The following is a 27,520-nucleotide window of genomic DNA, read 5'->3' as shown; positions in this document are numbered from 1 at the left end:
CCTAAGAGTAAGTTGGGGGTAGAAATACCATACGGTTGATGAAGAAGAAAGCCCTTCTTCATCTAGATTCTCCCCGACTTGGTGTCACTCATCAAACAACACAGAAGAGCCTCGCTCTCGCTAAGTGGACTGCAGGCCCCACGGGGCCACTTTCAAACTCTCCTCTTATAACTCAGTGTCCAAGCGGCAGAGGTGCCCATGGAACTTCACCATGGTGAAGTTCATCATTCTTCTCTTCCAGGTATGTTTTCCTCATAAAAAAAGTACTTAGCTTATACACCACTTTGAACTTTTTCTCAACTCTGAACTTCAGGAAGTGTCATTTCAAAGAGAACCAAAGCTAGAATGGCAGCCACTGAGAGCAAGAATGCTCACTCGTGTCTTTTTTATCAATGACTTTTGAGCAGTTAGTTGTGATTTGGGGATGCTCGTGAGAAGAGGTGAGCTCAAGGTCCTTCTACTCTGCCATCTTATCTCCAACTGGAAAATGCTCACTCCTTTGACGAAAGATAGTTTCCCTCCCTTCTCAAGGTTCAGGGTGTGGAATTCCAATTCTAGTCAGGGCCAGAGATGGGTCTCAATTTTAGAAAAAGGGCCCTAGGATATAATAAAAATCTCCTTAGTTCTAACTTCCTTGATTCAAAATTCATAACCGTCTAAAAATAGCTGAGTTTTTTCTTTGACCTAAGAGTATGAAAGGGTTTGGTATTCTATTCTATGTGGGAAAAAAATGGATTTGCCAAGAAAAATCATAGCTTAAACAAGGTTGCAGTGAGACCATTCAACTAACATTAGGCACTCTCTCTCTCTCTCCCTCCCTTTACCCACCCTAATCCCTACAACTCTGCAGGAAACTTAAGAACTCCATCTTTATGCAGAAATTAAATGTGGTATTTATGGACTCACTAGACAATGCTATTCTCTATCGCTTGTGAGAATGTTAATAAGGGAATTCCCTGGCGGTCCAGTGGTTAGGACTTGGTGCTTCCTTTCCTCTCTAGGATGAATTGATCATCTCTAAACGTGTTTAAGTTTTGAGACATTTGTGTTTATGAAAAAATGCCCCCAAGAAATATTATTTAGTAGAGAATGTGAAATTTATGTATTTAAATTTATATTAGGTCCCAAATTATAATGATAATGAAAGATGTGAAATAAAGCTGCAGGATGATTGGAATAGAAGAGGATGAAGAAGTAGTAAAAGAAGGTAAACTATTCATACAGGGTCAATAAAAGTTACAAATGAAACCTTGTTCTTTTTCAGGTTTCATTTCTTTCAACTTTCTATGTCACTGCTTCAAATCGTTGCAAGGCTCCACCTGCAGCTGAAGGATCAGGTGCTTTATTTTTATTTATTTATTTATTTTTGCGGTACGCGGGCCTCTCACTGTTGTGGCCTCTCCCGTTGTGGAGCACAGGCTCCGGACGCGCAGGCTCAGCGGCCATGGCTCACGGGCCCAGCCGCTCCAAGGCACGTGAGATCTTCCCAGAACGGGGCACGAACCCACGTCCCCTGCATCGGCAGGCGGACGCTCAACCACTGCGCCACCAGGGAAGCCCCAGGTGCTTTATTTTTAATTAATGCAGAGTGTCATGAGTGTAGCACTCTACTTTTTCTCACTTTCAAAATCTGTCTCTCTTTTCTATTAATGGAATCTGACCCAGTTCTCAACAGCAATTAGGAAAGCCTTCTCTGATTATAGTTTTAAACTTTCCTCAGTAAAGGTGGCGTGCTTATAAAATGCAATTTCTTTTAAGGACAGTATTAGGAGAAAAAAATTACAGTATATTGTTTCAGTAATTATTCTATTGTGCAGTCTGCATGAATATGGAAAGGAACCACTGCCATTTGCTTTAAGTAGAAGAAAAGGTCACCAAGTCAATGGACACATTTGTTGCTTTTTGGGCTATCATATTAAAAGTTATTTTGATATCGATTTTTACTAATTTACTTACTAATACCTATATTTATGTACTGACAGAAGGTACTTACCATAGAATGTCAAGTAGCCAAAAATGGCAGTCAAGAAATACATAACAAACATGGCGAAAAAGGAGATATTTGAAACCATCTGCATCTTTTTCTGTGATCGACTAAAAACAAAGATAAAGGAATTTGAAAAATTAAAAACCACATTACTGAATGTAAGCACCAGTGTTAACACTGAAGAATAGAACTTAACTTTCTATCAGGCTGGGGCTGACCTGACCACCTGAAATTACCCCCAGCAAATATGCCAGTTTATAATAACTTCTTTTACACCAAATGGGTATTGGGAGAGAGACAGCCAGGTAATGAACAATCCCTTGAATGTTCTTCCCCATTCTTTTGAAAGAATATCGAGTTCTCATCTGTAGAGCAAAGAGTATTTTTTAACATTTGTTTGATACTATCTCTACACACAGCATGCACAGGAAAAAGGCAGAATAAATTCCAAAGCTGTTCTCTCACCTCGGGGCAGAGCTACAACTTGACCTCGGTGTTCAGTTGCTAAAGCTGCTATTTAAGTTCCGGTTTTCCCACTGAATAGCCCCAGGGAAGCCTGTTTGTCTCCAGAGCAATGAGTGCCTACGAGCTCACAGCTGGGATAATGAAGGGCTCTCTCTTTCTCTCTTAGGTCAAGTTTACTCTGGGAGTTTGCATGAACCTCTAAGTTTCTTTAACTGCCCAAACAATTAATCCACAAGACTTGTACCCAACAGTCGACCACCAACAGTCACAACATTTGAGTGTGTCATAAAAGGGGGTATGGAAAACGAGAAAAATTGAGAAGTACCCATGTGAGGAAATTACAAACTAAAAGCTGAACTATTAAATTTAAAAGATGCCAAAGACGTATTTAAACACCCTAAATATAAGGTCATAAAGTAAGCCTGATGAACACATAGACAGGTAGATGTAAATACTGATACTTCAAAGTTTACTCATATATCAATTAAATATGAAAGAGGAAGACTAATGAGTGAATTCAATGCTAAATAACATCATCTTTATTTTTGTTTCAAAATGGAAACAGATAGCTATAGTGTATATCTTTCTGAGTTTAAGTCTATACCATGATGCCTACTTCAAGAAACAAGAAAAATCTCAAATAAACAATCTAACCTGACACCTAGAGGAACTAGAAAAAGAAGAACAAACAAAGTCCAAAGGAAGGAAACAAAGATCAGAGTGGAAATAAATGAAATAGAAACTAAAAAGACAATAGAAAAGATCGATGAAACTAAGAGCCGATTCTTTGAAAAGATAAAGAAAAATGACAAGCCTTTAGCTAGACTCACTAAGAAAAAAAGACAGAAGGCCCTGATAAATAAAATCAGAAACAAAAGAGGATAAATAACAATGGATACCACAGAAATACAAAGAATTACAAGAGAATATTATGAAAGCTATATGCCAACAAATTGGGCAACCTAGAAGAAATGGACCAATGCTTAGAATCATATAACCTTCCAAGATTGAGTCATAAAGAAATAGAAAATCTGAATAGACTGAGCACTAGTACAGAGATTGAAACAGTAATCAAAAACCTCCCCAAAAAACAAGTCTCCAGGACCAGAGGGCTTCCCTGGTGAAGTCTACCAAACATTTAAAGAAGATTTAATACCTATCCTTCTCAAACTCTTCCAAAATTTTGAAGAGGAGGGAATGCCTCCTAACATTTTATGAGGTCAACATCACCATGATACCAAAACACACAATGTCTGAGAAATAGTTTCGTTGATTTCTTATACCAAAACACACAAAAAAATTGCTGGCCAATATCTCTGATGAACATAGATGCAAAAAATCCTCAACAAAATACTAGCAGACTGAATACAACAATACATCAAAAGGATCATACACTGTGATCAAGTGGAATTTGTTCCAGGGATGCAAGGATAGTTCAACATTCTCAAATCAATCAATGTGATATATCTGCCACATTAACAAAATACCCACTTACGATAAAAACTCAATGAAGTGGGTACAGAAGGAACCTACCTCAACATAATAAAGGCCATATATGACAAACCCACAGCTAACATCATTCTCAATGATGAAAAACTGGAAGTTATCTCTCTAAAATGAGGAAGAGGACAAGTGTGCCCACTCTCACCACTCTTATTCAACCTAGTATCGAAAGTCCTAGCCAGAGCAATTAGGGAAGAAAACGAAATAAAAGGCATCCAAATTGGAAAGCTGTCCCTATTTGCAGGTGACACGATTTTATATATTGAAAACCCTGGAGACTCCACCAAAAAACTATTAGAAATAATAAACAAGTACAGTAAAGTTGCAGGGTACAAAGTCAACATACAAAAATCTGCCATGTTTCTGTATGCTAAAGATGAGCTAGCAGAAAGAGAAATTAAGAAAACAATCCATTTACAGTTGCAACAAAAAGAATAAAATACCTAGGAGTAAAACTAACCAAGGAGGTAGCTACAGAGAATAGAGTAGTGGTTACCAGAGGGGAAGGGGCTGGGGGAGGACAAAATGCATAAAGGGGATCAACTCTATGGTGATGGATGGAAACTAAATTTTTGGTGGTGAGCAGGATGTAATGTATACAGAAGGAGAAATATTAGGTTGTACACATGAAACCTATATAAGTTGTAAACCAGTTACCTCAAAAAAAGACACTATGCCATGATGACTATTTTTATGTGGAAAGTCTGATAACAATAGGCTAAAAAGAGAACCCATGAGGGAATTTCTAAGCAGGGCTTTCGTTTTCTCTAACAGCAATCAAAAACAAATCCATATAATCACTGTAGTCGTTTGAAATGAACAACAATATTCTTTTGTCCAGTTTGTGGTCTTAACATTAATTTCTTCCTGCCCGATTTACCAGCCTTTTCCAAGTCAACCAAAAGGCAAATCAGACGCAGTGTATTTAGTGGCTCACAGATGGGTATGAAGATCATTATTATCCACTTGCAAAATAATCATAAGTAACATAAAGCAACACAAATACTTGAACTCTCTTGAGTAATACAGAATTTGAAAAACCAAATCAACAAGAAAAAGCCCACAGAGTAAGCCGCTTTATACATTTATGGCCAAAATATACTGTAGGTTTGTGATTTTTCTTGCTTGAGAATGGCAGAAAGTAAATGTTGAAGCTGGGTGATGAGTCAGCGGGGCTTCATCATATGAGTCCATTTACTTTAAATACAGTACTTGCCTATTAATGAGGGGCCCTAAAATGATTCAGTTTGCAAGAAAATTAAACACATCTCTTACTCTTTAAGCTCGCTGTAAATTGGCAGGACAGACGGGTGGCAGACAAATGCGAACGCAATTGTTGGTAAAGCGTACACGGTCTATTTGAAAGAAAAAATATAAATGTTACGGAAAGGCATTTTTACCATAAAAACTGTACAGCTCCAGTATTTCTGAGCCGTCTTTTCATCTGACAGCCCTTCAGAATCCCTGGATTATTTGGTTATTAGGAGAGCTTTGGTATCGAAATAGGAGCAGCTTCTCTAAGAGAGCTTATCTAGCTTGAGACGTTAGGCACTTGGCAGACAGGGGTTCTAGAGCTGGGCTCACCCACAGTGTATTTTACAACCTCCAGGCACTGCGTCACCCCGTACTTATGTGGCGCTAGCCGGTTACATAGCACTTTCCTACATTATTTCACTGAATCCCCACAGCAACCCTGAGGCAGACCAGTGCTGTTCTCCTGACTCCCTCCAAGACAGGCTAGGCAACACGCCCAGAACTTCCACCTCCGTTTTACTGCTCTTTGCACTATACCGGGCGCATCAATCAGACTTAAATATGGCATCTAAAAAGAAAGTTACTTTCTAAAAAGAAAATCACTTCACTGCTTTGGCTGTATCCTTGAGAGTTAAAAGACAGCGAGAGAGAGAGAACGAGCTAAATTCGTTTTCTTAGATAAGGTTTTTTAAAACTCCCAAATTCAATATAGTAACTTCTTATGCAAAAAGAAGTTGGCAGAGAAGGAGGGAAAAGTAACATTTCTCATGCTCTAATTTTGCCTAAGCACTGTACCAGGCACATTCTAACAAAACCCTGTAAGATACAGAATAGAGTAGTTATTTTACAAATGGGGTTGATAATTTGCCTGAGGATTCAAATCCAAGCCTGACTGGTTCCATAGTCCATCATTTCCCAATATGTCGTATGAACGTTCCTTAAGTGCCAATTTGTGGTGGCGTCTGTATTTCAACTGTACTTGCTGGGGAAGTCTGAGGTGTTCCTTTCTGTCACCACAAGATAAGAAGCAGTGGGCTAAGGATGTTAGTTATTAATCTGTTTTTAAAGATCTACAAGGAATAACAGAGCTGAGACAATTATCCAGAAAGAGGTTTTCACAGGGAATACTTAAGGCTGTCCTACACATAAACTGGGTAAAAGGGAGGATGAAATATACAATTTGTATATTTCTTCAAGGTCCCTAAATGGATTGTGGCAGTTGGAAGCAGTGATACAGTGTTCTTTTGAGAACAAACACATCAAAGACAGTTTAATCAAAAGAAGTCTGAGAAATACAAATGCCCTTAGTAGAAACACTCGTTTTTATATTTAAAGGATAAGAAACTTACCTTTGAATTGAAGGTAACATATTTTGGCGTACACATGCCAGCATTTGTTGAATTAGCACTTATTGTTGAATTTAGCTCTGAAACAATGCAGGGAATTTGAAATTTCTTGTATATAACCTAGTATTAAAAAATAAAGGAGAAACAATCAGACGTTATCACATAAAGCCAAATAATGCATAATTATTACATAGCATCATACTACAGCAAAACCAAGCCAACCATTTCAATCGGCACTTACCACAATTAGGAAAAAAACCATACAGCTCAAGGAAAATCCACTAGTATAGCCAAGATAGCCTAAAAAAAAAAGTTTAAAGAATTATTATGATTTCATCCATCACCTCTTTCAATGCATTCTTTCAAGCATAGTCTGGGGTTCCAATAGTATTCATACATGCTAGTATTAATACAAGATTATTTGATAGTGCTACCTTACTTGGCAAAAATGGTGACTTGAAATTAAAACATTATAGCATTGTGTTTTGATTCCAGTTCTTCCTGACACACTAGATAGAGAACACAGATTCCCAGGATCCAGGGGAAAAGACCTTCCCAAATTTGGCCATAGGTCTCTGTCGCTGTACTCGGATGGATTCCTACGGCCAAATCCCATTAACTCCTTGATCCATTCAATAATTCTTGATTATGCACATACTGTATAAACACTGAATATATGCAGAGGAGAGGAAGTGCTTTCTAGGGAGAAACTGAACACCTGAGGATCTCCACCTTGCTCCCCTTGGAATGCCTGCGAGATCTCCAAGCACCATAACCTCCAGAAAGGCAGAGTTCAGTGGTCTCTGGGGGCTGCACTATTCTCACCTCTGGGGGAGAAGAGCCCTTCTCCACTAGCACTGAAAAGAGCTACATGTATATACACAGAAAAGCTTAAACACAGACTCAGAAACCAGATAATTAAGTAGCTTAAAAAAAAATCTACTTATAGCTCTCACAGAACAGCTACAGAGGCTTGGTATTTTTCATACAAAACAAAAAATTATGGTTAGCAATCATTTTGGGAAGAACGTTAAATGTCTGCCTTGAATGAGCCCAGAATTAAAGGAAATGCATTTCAGAGGCTTTGGACTGGACGGCAGTCTGGCTGCATTATTCCACACACGAAATGTCCATAACATCAGGGACCCTGGTCTCCAAATACACACACACAAAAATGTCAAAACCAAATGGATATGACTTAGTGATTATCTACCACTTTTGACTTTTTGCTTCTCTCTCTCCCTTCAATGAAGCAAATAATTGAGACCAGTTAGACTCTGATAATTTTAAGAGTGATTCATAATACTTTGGGGTAAAAATATAAGCAACTTTCTGTCTTGATATCAGATGTGAAATTCTGCTCATCTAAATAATCAGGGTTAAGACCTTGTATGAGGAGAATTCCATTTCCTGGACTTTGTGCTTTTGGACAGAGCACTGTCTGTTGCTGGTCCCAGGACCTCCCTTCTTCCCTCCACAGCTTAATAGAGGGATTACTTAGGAAGTCACATACCAACCAGTGTTTTTATCCCATGTTAAAGTCAAGCCTGATTAATACTTGTAATTTATCTCTCATTTAATCTTTACCCTACAAGTGAAAGCAGAGGGCAAAGTTGTTCGTTTTTATTAGGTTTCTGATTCACCTGGGTATTGCAGAGACTATGAGAAAAGCAAGCTCTTACCTAAGTTCTTCAAGAGACACAGAGGGAGAATTATGCCAAAGGTAACTACCACCACCAGAAGGCGGCCGTCCACGTACCAGGCTCTGAAAGGCATGTAAGCGGTTAGGTCACATTTTCTTAGAAAGTGTCTTTTCTTTCCTCACACATAAAATTTCACAGTATTTAAACTTTGTTAACTATTACTAATGTTTACCATTAGCTTTTATCATTATTCAGGTTTTATCCAACCACTCGGACCCAACCACTAGTCACTTACTATCATCTCTCTCCCCAGGCAGCAGAAGAAGAGATACTGCCTCCCCCCTCACTCCCACTGGCTAAGCATGCCTTTCCTCTGAATTATTTACGTCGTTTCAAAGCTCAATGCACACATTACGTTCTGTCAGATTACAACTTCTCTTCTCAATTATTTAAAGAGAAAGTTCCTTTCTGTTTTGCTTGGCTAATATCATCGCAAAACAAGTCACCACAGGTAGCCATTGCTTTCTCCCTAATCCCTTGTATTTGACCTTGAATCCTGATGAAAGAACACTAGGAACTCTGGTTTCTACGATTCTCCCTTGAAAGAAAACAGAGAAACTAAGACTGACAAGAACTGTTAAACAAGAGGTAGTCAAAACACAGGATGCACTAAACGCAGCTGCAACATTTTCCAAGGTTAGCTGCATCTTTAATGAGGCTGGCTCACGTCAGTTCTGCTCCCCAAATGCTCTGTCCCTTCTTTAAGGAAGAGACTCGGGTCTCAATCTTGCTTGTTCCACTTCTGTGTCAAAAATACTCCACATCTGTTCTATTTCATAGACACTGGATGTAGATTTCAAGCTCTTGGGAAATTGCAGCACCTAGCGTTTACAGCATGACCGATGAATCTACCTTTTAAATGCTCAGATTCAAATGGCTCCGTCTGCTTCCTTCATTTATATACCCCCAGAAACAACAAACCAAGAAAAAACAGCCTAGGGAAAACTTTGTTTCTGCAGTCGTCATAAAACAAAAACGTTGGTTAGCCCACATTTCAATTAAAAGCATTTTAGTTATCTCGCAAACAACAGTCTATAACTTACGAAAATGTCTCTTCCTTTCCCATTAGAAACTTTATGGCAGAGGGTAGTTCATTTTTTACTATGAAGAGGTAGCTCAGCATTGCTAGAGGAAAATGAGAACATTTTTAGAAAGAGGATACTGAGGCTCACGTTGCAAGCTATATAAAAGATCACCAGCCTGTTCCTAGACTAACCTTCAATAAGACACAAAGACAGCTGTAGACACTGTCCCAGTATCCTTGGTTGTTAAGCGACTACTGTGCCTGCTGGACTTTCCAAGCGCCATTTTAGCAATGAGAAGGATACTGCTTGAATTATGTTAAAATTCATGTGGCCACCCAACCACCGGGATTAGAAAGAAATAATAATGTTCACAACATTAATGTATAGAAAAACACGATCTTTTTACCTCCAGTGTTCTGTAGGGAGGTGGCCCCAAAGATGACAAGTTTCCCTGTGGTGCCAAAGACCTGTTCTCCCAGCTTTTCGTAAACCATGCAGCCTGTTTAAAAACCACAGTTGAGAACAGAAGAAATGACAGAGTTCCCTATGTTAGAAATAGCCAAGATTTCATCATTCTATTGACGATTCCCCAAGTTGTTGTGTCTTTATCAAAAATCACACAAATAGCCTTCTTGGCTTTGCAAGGGTTAAGGCATTCTCATGACAAAACAACCCCTTGACATTTTTGAATGTCAGACATGACCACGATTTTTTCTTTTTCAGGCTGGCTACGAAAGCACTGCAAATAAATGAGGAGGTCATAAGACTTATTTGTTTTCCTGTCTCAAAAGTCTCCCTGCTTTACTGGGGGGAAGTTCCCACTCTGATCTTATTCTCAGGTCTGGTGTGTAGCATTAAAATAAAAATTTGATTTAAAAATAAAAATCCTGATGCTTGGGAAGAAAAGTTCCTTTTGAATGAATTACCTGAACTGATTAGGCTCACAAGGAATTATCTTAGTACTGTTCCAACAATGCCTCATGGGTCCTAAATACAGTAACGAGCTTAGAAACATGTAATAACCACGACATCAGAATGCTGACCTTTGATAAAATTTAGTTCAGGGATTTGCAACTCACAAAAGAGGGAAGCAGATAACTCTGTCAAGAGAATAATTTGGCCATGGCAAAATTCTAAAGTGGTCAACCGGCTCATCTCAATAAATACTACAATGTTAAACCATTCATTTAAGAAAATGGGTTTATACTTCTTTGTAACAGTTCAGCTCGCGTTTTTCAAAAGGTTCACAGGAAGCAATATGAGTCAGACTACAATTAAACTTTTGTTTATTCTCTCATAAGACTGGTGTTTAAACTAGACAATGGTTAGATCTGCAGTTTATTAGAAAATGTTCCAGTTAAATGGAGTCATCGACCTACAGTAATAGTCGGCCAATGTGGTTTTAGCTAGAGTAAAAGTCAAAGTATTACACACATAATCCAGTGTCCCAGGAACAGAAAATAAACACTTCAGGTGTTACACTGCCCAGAGAACCTGAAGTCTTTTCACAGCACACTCACTCCCACATTGCATTGGGAATCACGTTTTCTCCTTGGAATATGCATGAAAGGGAATGAAAGCTCTGTTTACTTTTGAAACCTTGGAGGCTATAATATAAAAACATGGGATCCTTGGTCTGATTTTATAAAGACCTAAGGAAAAAGCCGAGGCCTTTAAAATGAAGTCATCTTAAACCAGAAAAGCAGGTATAACTGAGGGTTCTCTTTAAATGGCAATGTTATTTGCGCATTGTTCATAACAAGTTAACTTATATGTTGCTCTATCTACTCCTCTAGGTAAATTCCTCTACAGGTCTTCCAGTGACGACAGGTCAAAGTACTGTTTTTCTTTAATAACCAAGTTGCTGAACAGGGAGAGTATCATTTGTTCACAGTATCACCATGAGAATCAGTTACCCTGGCTTCACAAAACTAGACGTGCTATCAGCTTACCTGTTTCCTTTGAACAGATCAACAGAAGGTTGATGGAATATATAGACAGCAGTGTTACTGAAGTCAGAAGTACCCTAAAGCAAAGAAAATAAGTCTTGTGATAACTGTAAAGAACACAGACCCTGACCTCACATTGCATTGGGTTGGCCAAAAAGTTCGTTCAGGTTTTGCGTAACACGTTACGGAAAAACCCGAATAAACTTTTTGGCCAAACCAACAGAAAGGCCAAGGCTGATTTAGATGTTATACGGTTAATGCCATTCATTGACAGGATCCAGATACTGGAACCTATTAGTCACACCCTCCTTAACATCCTCAATAAAAACGTTCTACCAAGTAAAGAACTGTTCATTAGAATGTAACTCCAAGAATTCAAATGCTTTGTAATCCTAAGCGTAAACAGAAATAGCTTTCTGGGATCATTTCAGTTGAGGCCACTTTAAAACCTTGTGAAAGAAAGCTTTTGTGGTCTACGGTGCACTTGCTGTGAGGAAGTGTGAGAGAGGGGCGTGAGGGTGGGAGTGGGGTGAGTGGGGATGTTGAGGGAAAGGCTTTCAGTGACCCTTAGGTCCAGGATCACGTGACTGTGGACACCTTGCTTGATGTCTCCCATCCCTCGCCTATAACAGAAGGCCAAACGGTGTCTAGGTTCTTTTCACCTAATTACTTTATGGCTATCTTTGAATCTATACATTAGACCACTGAGATAATTCACTTTTTTTTGCACCCGGTTCCTCTTAAAATAATAATAAGTTTCCCTCTCTTAACGGATGGGAAAAGTTTGACAACCAAGCGGAATGAAAAGACTTTGTTGAACGACAAACTCATGTTTTTGTTTTAGTACATCTGGCTCATTATCAAACCTTCCTCGAGAAAAAGCAGTTAGAATGATGTGGGAGATGGCATAGATTATTTCTGAATCGTTTGGTTAAAACAGACCTAAGAATTGCAAATAAAGCTTATTTATTTAAAGAACTAAATTCCAGCCCCCTAGATAAGACCGCTCACTTCCTGATGTAGGGAAATATGTCCCAGGAACAATGCATTACTGCAACTGATTCCATGTTTGAGTAATTAAGGCAATTCTTTTTCTAGCAAGTACTGCTGAGCGGTGCTTGGCGTCTTGTGCAATTCTCTCTGCGTGGGCCTCTTCCCAGCCCTTCCCCCACTCCGCACACCTGCTGAACCACTGCTCAGATGTCACCTCCTCAGGTACCTTCCCTTGCCCCAGGCAGAAACACTGCTTCTTAGCTTTCTCTTGTCTCGCGGCATTTTGTTTCTCCTCTGTTTCAACCATGAGGAAATAAACGGGGGAGTACAGACAGCCAAGGGCAGAGCAGACGGACTGCCAGAGACTGGCCAGAAACCATAAAAGAGTGACAGGGCTCGGCAGAAGTAAAACAAACACTGGGAGAAAGAATGGAAAATCTATGGGAGGAAGAATGGAAAATCTAACACTTCAGGTGAAAGTCCAACTGACCGGCTAATAAAGGGGAATTTAGGTTAAGATATGATTGTAAAGAAGTACATTCGGACATATATTGACTCAGATCCCTGAGTAAGAGGGTGAATGAGAGGGTAAGTCCCTTATTACCTATTCTGGTTAAGGGACACGAAAAACTGAGAGCAAGCATTTATTAAGCAATCCAGCAGTTTTGAGATCTGTAATGAAACATGATTTGCTATGCTCTGCCGGAGGGTAAGAGACAGGACACATCTGTGGTATGATTTTTCCTTCATCTTATAAGATAATATTTATGTTAAGGAAGCAAGCCTTGAGTTTCACTCAGAGTTCACTCATGTTGATACTGAACCCTAAGTGGCAACTTCCACAAGAGCCTGTGACAGGCCACAGGGGATTTCTGTGGCACAGAAGATCCTGGGCTACCAACTGGGGACAGAATGGATGCAATTTGAGGATTAGCCATGGGCTCTTCTGAAGTGACCCTGTCCTCTGTTGAATTGACTCTCCTGGGACTGACCTGGGGAGGAGAGGACATATTACCACTGGGCCCCAGGCTAATGAGTAAAGAGTATGACCTTTCGAAATATGTACGTTGTAGGAGGGATAATTACTAACATCTACCTAATGGGTAACCGAAGGCCCTCAGCCAGGGAGAACTGGGTCCTCACAGTAGCAAAAGAAACATTCTACAGAAACATCTGTTCCCCCAGCTGGTAGCCCTGGGACCACATGTTCTTGCACATAGCGGCTCTGAGCCATTCTTTTGGGTGGACTTCTCTGCAGAGGATGCTCAGCTGGCCTGTGGCCTTCGGCAAAAGAGAAAGGATTTCTTCATAAACTCGTTTCACCTCTTTTTCTTTTCCAAGTGGGAGAAAAGTGTTGATCAGGGAAGATTTTAGCAGGGAGCTCACCTATCTTCTTCCCCAAACTTAACAGCAGCAGAATGAGATCCTTCCACAGCGATGACAAGCCCCTTGCTCTCATGTCTGAGAGACATCACACCGCACCCCCGGCCAAACGACCCCTAGTAAGTCTGACAGCCAATCCCTGGAGACCCTTTTCTCCATCCCTCCCAACATATAGACCTTCCCTTCCAAGACTCAAAACTAATATAAAGCAAAAACCTTTTTCTATCAGGTCACTAAAAGGCAACTTCTGTATGTAAAACTCTATCACTGCTTTAGCCTATAACAGAATCTAGCATTAATGGAATTAAAATTTAGAAAAGTGTATCTCCCTATTTAGATTCTTGGAAAGAAGCAATAAAATATCGAATTGGTTATCACAGATCCTAGAATAGTTTAAGAGGATCCAGTCGGAGATGACATCTGAAAGAAAGAGCAGGGAGAACGACTCGTGAGACTAAGGACTTATTTGAACATTTCTTCTATCTTGAGCGTGACTGTGCCCCTATTTACACAAGTAAATATTTGTACATATAGTTTGGTTTCCTGGAGGAGAAACATAAGCTGGTATTCCTGTGCTAAGAGGAACAGAAGTGATTCATTTTTTTTTCATTTCATCTGGGTATCACGTAAGCTTTCACACAGCTAACCATTGACCAAAAGTTTCCATATGGTTGGGGCAAAAGCTGCTCGCTGAAAAAGGCATGTTTCAATGGGAACCAAACCTCAACAACAGGCAACTGAGTTGTCAAGGTATTAATAGTTCAGACTGATGTTCAGCCTTGAAGAGAAGGGGACCTAGAACATATGACTGAACACGGGCCCTGGGGAAGCAGTGGCGGGAGAGTCAGTCTCGCGAAGAACGTGTTCAGGGATTTTGAGAACCCTCATGTGTCAGCGATACTTTGAAAAACGTGGTGCAGGGACATTCCAGTAGATTTTGTGTCCCGAGAAGAAAGAGGCTGGTTAGGAAACAGAATTCTAGACTCCTGGACTGGGGAGAGACCTTCAGAGACTACCCTGCCCAGCTTTTCAGGCAGGATGGGAAACCTCTATGCTCTGTGCCCACACTTAGGCATCCAGGTCTGCAAAGTCTTCTGTCAGGGGACACATATGCAACCCACCCTGCTTCTGGAAAGTGCTGTGCACTGGAACTGAGGCTGAGCTGAAACTTCTGCTGCTATGTTTATCTTGGGTCCTTATTTTACCCTCTGGACCTACTTGAACCTACTTGAAATCTAGCCCCTCCTCCACCTAAAGGTCCATCTGACGGTGCTCATTTTAAGATGGTGCTCTTTGACTTTAACTTCTCCAGTACTTTCAGCTCTTCATCCTGTGATGGAGTGTTCAGCTGTTTACAGCTCAGTCGTGGTCCAGTTTCTCATCCATCCTTTTTAACGGCTGTGAGCCTAGAAAAGCAGGATGCTCTCACATTAGTTTTGATCCAGACCGTGCAAAGCACAGTAAGATTACTAATTTGAGTTGGACATCCTGCTTTTTTTTTTTTTATTCTTTTTATTAGTAATGTTGAGCATCTTTTCATGTGCCTCTTGGCCATCTGTATGTCTTTTTTTTTTTGCTTTAATTTTTTTATACAGCAGGTTAGTTATCTATTAGTTATTAGTTTTCTATTTTATACATATTAGTGTATATATGTCAATCCCAATCTCCCAATTTATTCCACCCCACTCCCCTACCCCTGCTTTCCCCACTTGGTGTCCATATGTTTGTTCTCTACATCTGTGTCTCTATTTCTGCCTTGCGAACTGGTTCATCTGTACCGTTTTTCTAGATTCCACATATATGCGTTAATATACGATATTTATTTTTCTCTTTCTGACTTATTTCACTCTGTATGATAGCCTCTATGTCCATCCACGTCTCTACAAATGACCCAATTTCGTTCCTTTTTATGGCTGAGTAATATTCCATTGTATATATGTATCATATCTTCTTTATCCATTTGTCTGTTGATGGGCATTTAGGTTGCTTCCATGACCTGGCTACTGTAAATAGTGCTGCAGTGAACACTGGGGTGCATGTGTCTTTTTTTTTTTTTTTTGCGGTATGTGGGCCTCTCACTGTTGTGGCCTCTCCCATTGAGGAACACAGGCTCCGGACGCACAGGCTCAGCGGCCATGGCTCACGGGCCCAGCCGCTCTGTGGCATGTGGGATCTTCCCGGACCGGGGCACGAACCTGCGTCCCCTGCATCGGCAGGCGGACTCTCAACCACTGCGCCACCAGGGAAGTCCTGCATGTGTCTTTTTGAATTATGGTTTCCTCTGGGTATATGCCCAGGAGTCATCCTGCTTCTTTTAAGGCAAACTATTTTGGTTTTCATTTTTATGGAAGCAAGTCACACTTTTCATTCTTGTTGAGCTTCTGGGGGAACTGCTGTTAGGCCAGTCTTCCTGGTTCCATCCTGTGCACTTCTTTTTTTTTTTTTAAGCCAAGTATAAGGCTCTGCACTTATTTTCATTACCTTTTATCTTTCCAGTCTTGTGATATTTTTAAAATTGTTATCCTTTTTACTTACGTATCAACTACCTCATCCAGCTTCCTATCTTGAGTCTGCCTTCATCCAAGTCACTGGTTCTTTCTGAACGGAACAAGCCCATCTGGAAAATGGCCCACTGTCCGGCCAACTGCTCCAGCCAGACACCTGGAGGTCATCCCTGACTTCTCATCTACTCACTCATCGCTCATCTCTAATTCACCGGCAAATGTCCTATCATTTCCGCCTCTAAAATATATCCCAAATCCATACGCTTCTTTTTTTTCCCATCTCCACAGCCACTACTCTAATCCAAGCCACTGTCATCTTTAACTTCTGGGCAACTGTGATAACCTGTTTCCCTTTTCTTGACCCCTCTGATCCATCCTCCATCCAGCAGCCAGAGGTCTTTTTGTTCTATTGCTTTATTATGTTTCTCACCACTGGACTGTAGGACAGGCCACGATGGTTTAATTCACAGTCATGGCCTGTCCTACTTACCTGTTTGCTTCCAATACCAAACACAGCACATAGCGGACTCTTGGCTAAGTATAAGTGAATTTACAAAGATTAGAATCTCATCTGTAAGCCACGTGAGATGCCAAATATCTTGCTAAAATCAAGGTACACTCTGCTTAAGCCGGTTTGGTGACCTACCAGTTCACTCTTTCTTTTTTTTTCTGAAAAAGAATTTATTTTTATTGAATTTTTAACTTTAATTAAATTAATTTATTTATACAGCAGGTTCTTATTATACCAGTTCACTCTTATCTCAAAAGATGAAGTTAGGTTAGCACGACTATTTAGGAAAACCTTATTTGCCCCCAGGGAGCAGTATTTTCTGCAGTAATTGCATGTAAATAAGCTATTTAATAATCTGCTCTAGAATAATGTTTGGGATACACTTTTTACTACTTTTGAAAGCTGGGATGAAATTGGCCCATTTCCAGTCCTCTGGCAATACTCCGTGATTTTTCTTTTTTAATTCATATGCTTTTTTAAAAAAATTATTTATTTGTTTTTGGATGAGTTTGGGTCTTCATTGCTGCGTGTGGGCTTTCTCTAGTTGCAGTGAGTGGAGGCTACTCTTCGTTGCGGTGTGAGGGCTTCTCACTGCAGTGGCTTCTCCTGTTGTAGAGCATGTGCTCTAGGTGCACGGGCTTCAGTAGTTGTGGCTCACAGGCTCTAGAGTGCAGGCTCAGTAGCTGTGGTCCACGGGCTTAGTTGCTCCACGGCATGTGGGATCTTCCCGGACCAGGGCTCGAACCCGTGTCCCCTGCATTGGCAGGCAGATTGTTAACCACTGTGCCACCAGGGAAGTCCCTCCATGATTTCTTAAATATTCCTAGATATTTTTACTCTATTTGCTGCAAGAAAATTTTGACTCACACATTAAAACAACGAACATCTAAACATCTATCTTAAAAACATTTATCTGTCATTGTTTTGAATCATATTGATAGGACTACGATTCTTGTTCTTCTATAATTTACCCAAAGATTATATGGATAATGTTATAAAAAATTTCATTTTTTAAAGTATTTTATGCTAATGAAATGGAAAGCTGTGACAATAAATGGAACCAACACACTTAAGGCAACTGAAATGTTCTATGCCATGGTTGTGGTGGTGATTCCACAACTCTATTTGGGTAAACTCATCAAATCTTATCCTTTAAATGGGGAAATTTTATAAATTATATCTCAAAAAAAAAAAAAAGAAAAAAGAAAAAAACCCAACCTCCCAGCACTTTAAGGGAGATGAGACTATCTTTTAACAGTCCAGCTATATAACGAGAAATCATACGACATCCTTCAACCGAGCGTCAGAGTCCTTGAAAGAGGTGAAGATGAAGCAGCCGTCACTGCTGCGGATCCAGAAATAGCTCAGATGGGGGTGTTCAAGGCTGCCACGCAGGTGAGGGCTTTCAGTTCTTCCAGGACCCGCTCCTCTCAAAAAACAGAGAACCCTTACCAACCCTCCCAGCATGACTCCTCCTGTCCTCTCCTTTGCCAGAGTTCAAAGCAGCTATTCTCACATTTCAATGTGTATATACGTATCTCCTTAGGAGCTTGTTAAAATGAAGACTGTCATTCTGTAGGTCTGGGATGGGACCTGAGGTTCTGTTGGTGCTCGCAGGCAGTGTTGATGCTGCTGGTCCATGGACCGGCCTGGAGCAGGCGGGATGGGAAGCTGCCAGCTCTGGTCCCCCGGCATATCCATCTCAGTGTTTGTTTCTCACAACCTCCGAACCAGCGCCACCACACTGCCCGCCACGCTGCCTGCAGGTATTCAGCGTGAATACCTGCGACACGGATCCCACCGCTGTCCAGGTGAGACTGCACTGAAGGGAAGCATTTACAGCTGAACCATTACCATTCCTGTGAGTCCCTGACCGGCGCTCAGTGTGAGAGCGAGTCCTGTCTGCTTCCTTTGGTCGACTTCCTAAGGGTAGTAGAGCATTACTTACCTCACCAGGATATATATTTTTAAAGTATTTTCAACTCCACACTCTTCCCCACACTGCCATGTCTTTCCTTCCAAAAGGGACCCGAGGCTCACCACACTATATAATCCTTCCTCTTCTAAACGTGGCTGAAAGTATAAAAGTTTTTTCTTTTTTTTTTTTTTTTTGTGATATGCGGGCCTCTCACTGTTGTGGCCTTTCCTGTTGCGGAGCACAGGCTCCGGACGCGCAGGCTCAGCGGCCATGGCTCACGGGCCCAGCCGCTCCGCGGCATGTGGGATCTTCCCGGACCAAGGCACGAACCCTTGTCCCCTGCATCGGCAGGCGGACTCTCAACCACTGCGCCACCAGGGAAGCCCAAAAGTTTTTTCTTTTTAATAATGTCCAGAGATGCTTGTTTTATTTCTTACCAGCTGACTGCATTTCAGGCTGGTGACATCAAGTAACAGTTTAATTACCACTAATTTTGTACCTCTGAACTACAAATCAACAATACAACTCAGCAAGGAGCAATGGGGTCAACGTCTAACTGGGAGGGGCTGGGTTTTCCAAACAAATGGTTTTGGTTGACAGGGTGCCATGGGTGGAGCCACAAGGGCAAGGCCTGAGATCGTTTGGGAGACCCTGACACCTGGTTGAGAGAGGCTGAAACCCTGTGAATCCCTAGGCCAAGCCCTCCATCCCAAATCCTAAGAGCACAGCTATAACCTTCCTTTTTGTGGTCAGTTCAGCCCAAACAAGGAGCTGAGGCTGGGCCTAGCAAAGTGGATCTGGGGCCTACTTTTAGCTGATCTGTCCTCCACCTGCACTCCCAACCTTAGGGCACAGCTCTTTCTGCAGGTTCTTAGGAAAAAGCCAGGCTTCTGTTAATTTCTTGTCTCTTTTTAGTTCTGCTTTGAGAAGAAAATGGAACATCGGTAACCAAGGGTGGGCACAGGCATCTCAGCAGAGCTCCAGTGGCCCCGGAGCCCACAGCAGGGATGAGTCAGGTCTACGCTGGTGAGTGGTGCTCCTCTAGGAACACAGGGCTACTGCATCCTCCTGGGAGAAGGTCCAAGGGGAAGAATTCATTAATAACATTCCAAGCTAGTAGGAGCTGTTCATCTGAGAAGGCAGAAACTGGGAGAGGGTCAAGATCAAAGAAGAGGGCTTCCCTGGTGGCGCAGTGGTTAAGAATCCGCCTGCCAATGCAGGGGGCATGGGTTTGAGCCCTGGTCCGGGAAGATCCCCCATGCCGCGGAGCAACGAAGCCCGTGCGCCACAACTACTGAGCCTGCACTCTAGAGCCTGCGAGCCACAACTACTGAGCCCACGTGCCACAACTACTGAAGCCCGCGTGCCTAGAGCCGGTGTTCCGATTCAAGAGAAGCCACTGCAATGAGAAGCCTGTGCACCACAATGAAGAGTAGCCCGCGCTCACCGCAACTAGAGAAAGCCCGCACGCAGCAACAAAGACCCAACTCGGCCATAAATAAATAAATAAATAAATAAATTTAAAAAAAATCAAAGAAGAAAGAGCTAGAAAGGAGGGATGAGCAATTCGTTCTTATCACGTGGGAGGCACTCCATCCAAGTAAGCAATTACTACATGAATTGTTACTGTAGTTCCTCTTCTTTTTCTCACCAGAAAATTACACAACTTTCCTTTGAGTTCTGGAGATCCCCTGCCCAAGAACCGACTGACAAGCTGGTGTTTTTCTCTGAGACCAAGACAGACCAAGTCATTTAGGAAAGGCTGGTCTCAGCAGCATCTCTACGCTGAGGCTTCACGTGGCCGCGGCTCCCACCGTGCTCAGCCTGTGCTCACGGGTGTCTCTGAGCCATAGGGCTCTGCAGATGCGTGCTGGCACCCGAGGCAGGGCCGGAGCACCCATGCTCCGCCCCTTGGTGCCCACAAAATCCTTCTTGAATTGAAAAGTATCCTAACGTTCTAATGTTATTTAATCATGCAAGTACCTTTGTTTATATATTCTTTGATATCCTCAGTGCCAGGGAGAGTGTCTGGCACATAAAATGTACCAATAAATATTTGATGAATAAATGAATTATTTGATTAAAAAATATAAAACTTTTACCATCCTCATGATTAGAAGAGCCCACATAAAAACTACCTTGCTGGACGAAAAGTGGTCTTTGTTGCTCGTCCTGCTTTTATCTAACATCATCTCCCAGCAAACCACAGCCCCTCACTCCTAAACTCACAGACATAGATGCTCATCACCTGCAAGAAAATGTAAAACACCAGGACAAGGGAACCGGACAAATGGTAGGAAACATTCTGTTTTCTGGCCAATCATCTTTCTCCAGTCCTTCCCTGGGGTGCGGGTCTCTCCCAAGCTCTCTTCTACCTCCTTCCTTTCTTCCACATTTCCAGGCTGTCTCTGCCCTCCTGCACTTTCCTCCCCACTTTCTCATTCACCTCTGATCTCCACTCACTCTGCTGCTCTTCCATTCCACCCCCATTCTTCCTATGAGAAATATCTCTATGAAGTGAATAAAGATTTAAAAACACTGCTGAAGAGAGTGCCAGTGGGGGATGAGGGAAGGGCTGGAGATCTCACCGAGGATGAAGTTCAAGTGTCACCCATCTGTATGATGAGAGAGCTCAGATTCAGGGCTTTTCCGGGCCAGTGTGACAGAGCACCGGTGGAGGAAGGGAATTTCAGGTGTGGGGAAGACCTGAAGGGGTTTAAGCGAAGGACTGTGGCATCTAAGCTGGACAGGGAAGGAAGCACAGAGGTCCTCAATGACATTTAAGGCCAGGCACAGTGGGAGTATCCAAGGGGGGGCCCTTGGAGGGAAGTAGAGGAGGCTGCAGTCCGAAGCAGGGTGTTTGGAAGGTACGTGCAGGTAGGTGGTGCAGCCTTGTTCCTGTGCGGTGCCAGTGGGAGAGGCTTACGTGGAGAGGAAAGGGCACACAGAGAAAGTTTATTTAACAAGAGCTTAGATGGAAGAAGACACGTCTGAAAATTAGGAGAGGGGGACAAGCTGTTCTGAGACTCTAATTCATGAGGAAGTTATAAATATTTTGACAAATTCAAAATTATATTTTACATACAAATGTACCCCTAGAGCTTTCATTTACTTCAATGAGAATTCAGTATAATTAATAAAACACTTTATTGATCACCACTAATAATAAATTTAAGCATATTCACTATGTTGGGCCCACACTAAGCACTTTTTACAATATTTTACTTATGAGTAGTACTATTACTATCTACCTTACAGATAAGGAAACTGAAGTTCAGAGAGGTTGAGTATTTTGTCCAAGGTCACAAAGTGAGCATCAGAGCCCTCAAACCCTGGTAGTCTGACTCGAGTCCTTACCCAGCATGCTCTATTGTCTGCCAAAGTCAAGTGTGCACGGAAGGATGCCAGTGTAAAAAGCAAGACCCAAGCAGAAGACAAAAAACTTAGAGTAAAATATATCAAAATGTTAACAGAGCTTGTTTTAACAGTAAGACTTTGGGTGATTTCTTGATACTTTATTTTATGCATTTTCAAAACGGTCTTTAATGATTATCTTACTTTTGCAATAACACTATTAAAATGAAAAATAAAGGAAACTTTCAAATGAAAAGTATTATTATTCCAAACCCTTTTTGGGGTGTGTGCATTTGTTTAAGCCCCAAGCTCATTAATATAGTCCCTATTTCATTTAAGGAGCTCAAGAAATGCTTATGGAAAGGAGCAGAAACATCCAATTATTCAGACCCAAAGTAGACTTCTTAGTCACGACATCCTAATTAAATTTCAACATTCTGAGGGTCAGAGGACCAGCACACTAGGATCTAGTAGCATGTGATTATTTGTAATATTTACAAATTGAACTAGAGAATGAAAGGGATGGTTTTTAAAGGCTGGGCAGGGAACAGGTGAGGATCAATTATTTGTACAATTCCATTTCTTTCCGTGTAGGCAAATCGAACTTCTATGCTGCAAAGTTTCTCTTAAACTAGCTTCCCTATTGATTAGATACTTTGTTTTGTCTGAGGAAAGGAATATGCATCGCTGGTGACCAAACCAAATAATATCTAATACAATCCTAAAGAGAAAGAAGTGTTTAAAAGAGATTTGCGGAGAGAAATAGAATTTATCAGTTTAGTTGATGCTTTGAGAAGTTAAGAAAGTTAGGAGGAGGGCTGAGTTTAAATGAGGAAGTTGTACCAGCAAGAAAGAAAACCAGATGCCACCACCACTTCCTGTTTTTACCTACAGTCCTTGGTAGAAGGCTATCGGTTTTGTGGGCACTCCATTTATAACTCTAGACACCATTTCCTTCCTCTTCTTCCATTCCACAAGGATCACTGGTTTCTCTTCTCCTCAAACCTAGATCCTTACCTTTCAAAACGATGCCCCCTTTATCACACTCTAAAGTTGTGACTCCTGAGTGACAAGAATTCCATATAACCATTAGGTAAAGGAACATGCTGTACTTGGTGGGCATTTTGGACTTCCATTCCAGTAGGAATGATGGATTACGGGCTCCATTCACACTTTGCAACTCTGTTTCCATGGTAACAACGCACATTTAAGGAGAGATGGGAGAGTTAAGAGGAATACACCTTCGTTGCCCTCCCTTCCCCCATCCCACCCCCAACTGGTGTCATCCTGGGCAAGTTACTCAGCCTCTGTGAATCTTAGCTTCTTTATCTGTAAAATGGGGATGATAAATAGGGTTGTTATAAAGATTCCATGAAACAATGTATACTTTATAACTACTTTCTTTTTTTAACCCTTTAAAAAAGTAAAAGCCATACAAACAGAGGCTGCAGGTGGCTTTGGTTTTTGGGCTATAGTCTGCCGACCCTGATACAGATGTAGATCATTAATACCATGTGCCTGATGAAAGGTGAAGCGTGTGGCCATAGAACAAAGCAAAACTAACTGGCCCACATCAGGGCAGTTTTCTAATCTACTAAACCAACTACCACTCTATGAGTAAGGAAAGTTCAAGCTACTCTGGAAAATCCACATTTCTGGACTATTTGGATCAACTGTGCAGATACGCATCTGTCCTACTGTAACCCGTTAAGAGTAAATGTTAAAGGCATTCTACACATCACGGCCGTGAACAGTACTGTTAAAACCTTAGACAGTTTAGTTAAGTTGCCTCTTGCAGACTGAGAAAAACACGGGGCCCCAAAATGGGGGCCACGCTGCTGTCCTTGGGTAGTACCGGGGCACCCGATGCAACACAGCACAGGCAGGACTGAGTGAGCTCAGTGTACACGCTCTCGCACATTCGCACACACACAAACACACACACACCACACTCCTACGTCTCTGGGGCCAAGAGAATCGATTTCTTGGAACCCCCCTTATCAGACACATATCAGATGACTCATCAACTAAGCATAACTGCTCAACTTTTAAAAACAGTGGGTGGGACCCATCGCCTACACTTGCCAACTCTGTTTACAAAACAGGCACTCATTTTTAGCACAACACCCCTTCCCCCTTTCCTATTTGCCCATTTCTGAAAAGTTCTTCATCCAGTGAATTTCAATAGAGTTCAATGGCACTGCCGCTGTCCTTTCTACATGTATTTCTAATGCTGGCAAGCCTGAATGTGCCACTGCTCCCCTTCCAGTATTATTGTTCCCAAACAAGAGACTCCGATGCCAATGATTTTTGCTGCCAGCTGAAGGACAACAATTTTCTCTTCAAATCATTTCTAAGGAACGGAGACTATAACTCAAAGAATTTTGAAAACAAGTAAGCGACTGATGTAAGACGTAAGATGAGTGTGCCTCCACCCAGGGACCTCCTCGGATCATCAGAAGAGCAGCGTTTCCTATTGACTTCCTCTTCATCGCCCTGTTTTGATATCACAAAATCCAATTTGGTCTTTCCTTAGGAGGCAAAGAATTGCCTGCTTGGGAGCCCACAGAGAAGACAACTTAACGTTTACCAGGAATGACTTGAGAGATATCACACAAACCATCTTTGTTACTGCTAAAAGCAAAATTATCACCTTGGTGGGTGTGATTCAAACTTTTGGGAATATATGGAAAGTAACAGAGCGATGACAGTTCAAGAACATGCAGAGTATTTGCAAAGGTACACTGCAATCTCACTCCAATTTGGTAGAATTTGCTGAAAATGATTTAGAAACTCCAGAGAGCTATGCTGAGGCAGTTATCTGAGACTGCAAACCTCTTGAAAGAACAAGAAGCCCATTTTTGTGACATGATAGTAACGATCAAATAACTATAATATCTGAACAGGACTTAGGGCAACGTGTTGATGGGTCTGTTCTAATTCCATTTCTGCCTACCCGTTATGCAGGCTGAATTGTAAAACACCTAATTTAAAGAGAGAAGGCACCTGGTAGTCTGATCTTTGTTTATAGAGTCCTCATTTTATAGATTTATCTTTACCGGCATGGCTATTTACTGATTTGTCTGTAAACACTGTGATTATAGACAATACAATGTTGCATCTTTTGGTAGGATAATGATAAGTGATAATGGTCCACAAAGGTAAATACTGAGAGAGAGAAGAACTCACCTACAACTGGAACAAACAATCCACCACAAAGTGAAGGTAATTGCTGTAAACTGACAATGACAATTACTGTCCTTTTTGCAAACAGCAATTTAGCAACAAACGCCCTTTTAGCAATGCAGTGCTAACCTCCTACAGTATTCCTTAACAGTCTCTAACTATTTTGAATTTTCAAATGAAGGAGGCATTCCCAGGAAAGTAACCAATGGGTGGTGAGTCCCTTCCTAAACTTCTATAATTTTCATTACATCTCCAGAGCCTACTTTAAATCTGAAGGTGAACTAAACCTCAGAGTTGATGTTTTCCCTCTGCTAAGTCTGCAAAATTATGAGAGCCATTGTTTGCCCTAAAGCCTTGTAAGACTATGTAAGACTATGCTAATTTTTACATATTCTTTCATTTCAGGGAAACTTTATTGAGAATCAGCTATAGGCAACCACTGTTCTAGATCCTGTCGTGGGGAGAGAGACAAGGAAGACATTAATCCTGCCCTTGTAGGGCTCAGTGTTCAATAGGGAACAAAATATATACGCCTAAATAATGGAAGTAATACTTGCTATTAGAAAGATAAAGGCTACACCAAAAAGAGAAGGAAGGGAGATCTTTCCTTCCACCTGGGAGGATCAGAGAAACACTTTTGGAGATGGCATCGGACCTGGGTCTCATGGGACCATCAGGATTCAGAAGCACAGGGACGGCATGGGAGGGGGGTGGCAGAAAGGCCAAGGTGATGGGCACAGTGCCGGCGGCCCCTACAGAAGAGAGGGACGCTGGTGTAGCTGATGCAAAGGCCGTCTGCAGGCAAGTGTGGTGAAAATGCAGTTTGGAGCAGGTGGCACTGTACTGATCGCTCATTCTAGCTCTTGTGGTCTACATAGTGACACCGAAAATATTTTTTTCTCAAGTTTTTTGCAGGAAAGAGAAAGAGGAAAAATCTTATCGCAGTGATTTGAAGTTCTCTAAAAAACAGTTTTCTCAACTAGGTTCTTCCCCTAAAGCACATGGTAAAAAGATACTTTATAGAGTGTAAACTTTCCACTCCCACTCCACCCCCAGACCGCGTGTCACCCTCCAGAAGTAGCCACTGTCAACAGTTTTCTTGTTTACCCTCCCGAACAGTCTAATATATGCACATATTACGCAATCTACCCCCATCCTCACTTCCACCCAATATTCAGTTTGTTTTTAATTTTTCAACACCAGTACATGTAAGTCTATCTTACTCCTTTAAATAGTAGTCTAATATTCCATTTTATGGAACTACTATGGTTATTTAACCAATTCCCTAATAACAAACTTGATGTTATTTGACTTTGCTATTTCTTGGTTTTCAATTCTTAATTACAAAAATTTAGTTAAAGCCCTGGAAGGAATTAAGTTCAAGGGCAGTGGGAAATCTTAAATAGCACATGAGGCGAAGTCAGGCACAGATATGACAAATATGAAGCAGTTCAAAAAGTTTACTGGTTTTACAATATACTAGAGGCATGTATTGTACTTGCTGCGACCAGGAACATGACCACCCCTGATACACAATTTCGTACCCTTGGTATTGCTGAACTATTTTCATTACAATAAAGGTGACGGTTCTTGGTGGAACAGTCGTAAAATAGTTCAGGAACACTGACTGATTTTACGAGGTGACTTTAAAGAGCTAAAGGATTAACTTGCAAGTATCCATTGATAAGAATAAAATTTGCCTCAAGAAGTACATTAATAATGTAAGTTTGGCTTCTGAAGGCATCACTAAAAGGCAGTATAGTGTCTTAGATCACTCAGGTTCTAGGCTCAAGAAATCCTGGATGGAACATGGAACCCTGGCTCCCCTATTTTCTAAGTTGTTACTAAGCCTCAGTTACTTCATCTGTAAAATGGGGCTAACATTTACTTCATAGTGTTGTTGGTGGGGATTAGATGAGATAACATGGTATATATAGTTACCATTCAATAAATGTTAACTATTATCTGGTAACTACCTAATTAATACTTTAACAAACACTTAGTACATAGTGTTACTATGTACCAGGCACTGCTGGTACTCTCTCCATCTCCGTCTCTCTCTCTTTCTCCCTCTCTCTCTCTCCCTCTCTCTCTCTCTCTCTCTCTCTCTCTCTCTCTCTCTCTCTCTCTCACACACACACACACACACACACACACACACACACACTCACTCACTCAGTTTCTTATAGCAGCCCTACAGGGTTGTACTAACTAATAAATGTCTTCTTGCGTGCCCCTTTTCAAAGTGTGCTTTTAGATACATTATCTTTTTTATTCTCACAACCACTAACCCAGTGAGAAAGAAAATGGAAGACACCAAAAAAGGGCAGGAATTATAATCAACCAAAATAAAATTTAAACTTTTGTTTCATTTAGATTGTAATGTTGTTTCACAATTATCATTTCAAACAGATTGTTTACAAACTCAGTGTTTATGAT

General features: G+C 41.2%; 1 protein-coding gene across 1 annotated transcript in view; it reads right to left on the bottom strand.

Annotated features, from left to right (window-relative positions):
* The window catches only part of SLC38A1 (solute carrier family 38 member 1), a 69,462-nt gene that overhangs the window by 4,320 nt on the left and 37,622 nt on the right, over nucleotides 1-27,520 (bottom strand). Inside the window, exons 5-12 of the mRNA XM_027093514.1 lie at nucleotides 11,236-11,309; nucleotides 9,690-9,782; nucleotides 9,302-9,383; nucleotides 8,238-8,320; nucleotides 6,797-6,855; nucleotides 6,559-6,675; nucleotides 5,231-5,310; nucleotides 1,994-2,094 (exon numbers count right to left, since the gene is read on the bottom strand). Coding sequence (XP_026949315.1) covers nucleotides 1,994-2,094; nucleotides 5,231-5,310; nucleotides 6,559-6,675; nucleotides 6,797-6,855; nucleotides 8,238-8,320; nucleotides 9,302-9,383; nucleotides 9,690-9,782; nucleotides 11,236-11,309 — 689 coding nt within the window. The remainder of the gene's footprint in view (nucleotides 1-1,993; nucleotides 2,095-5,230; nucleotides 5,311-6,558; nucleotides 6,676-6,796; nucleotides 6,856-8,237; nucleotides 8,321-9,301; nucleotides 9,384-9,689; nucleotides 9,783-11,235; nucleotides 11,310-27,520) is intronic.

This window comes from Aethalodelphis obliquidens, unplaced genomic scaffold (assembly GCF_003676395.1).
Source record: "Aethalodelphis obliquidens isolate GAN/ISIS:26980383/991018 unplaced genomic scaffold, ASM367639v1 scaffold84, whole genome shotgun sequence".
NCBI classification, from domain to species: Eukaryota; Metazoa; Chordata; class Mammalia; order Artiodactyla; family Delphinidae; genus Aethalodelphis; species Aethalodelphis obliquidens.
The sequence above is the reverse complement of the archived record's forward strand: the minus strand, read 5'-3'. Positions and strand labels throughout refer to the sequence as shown.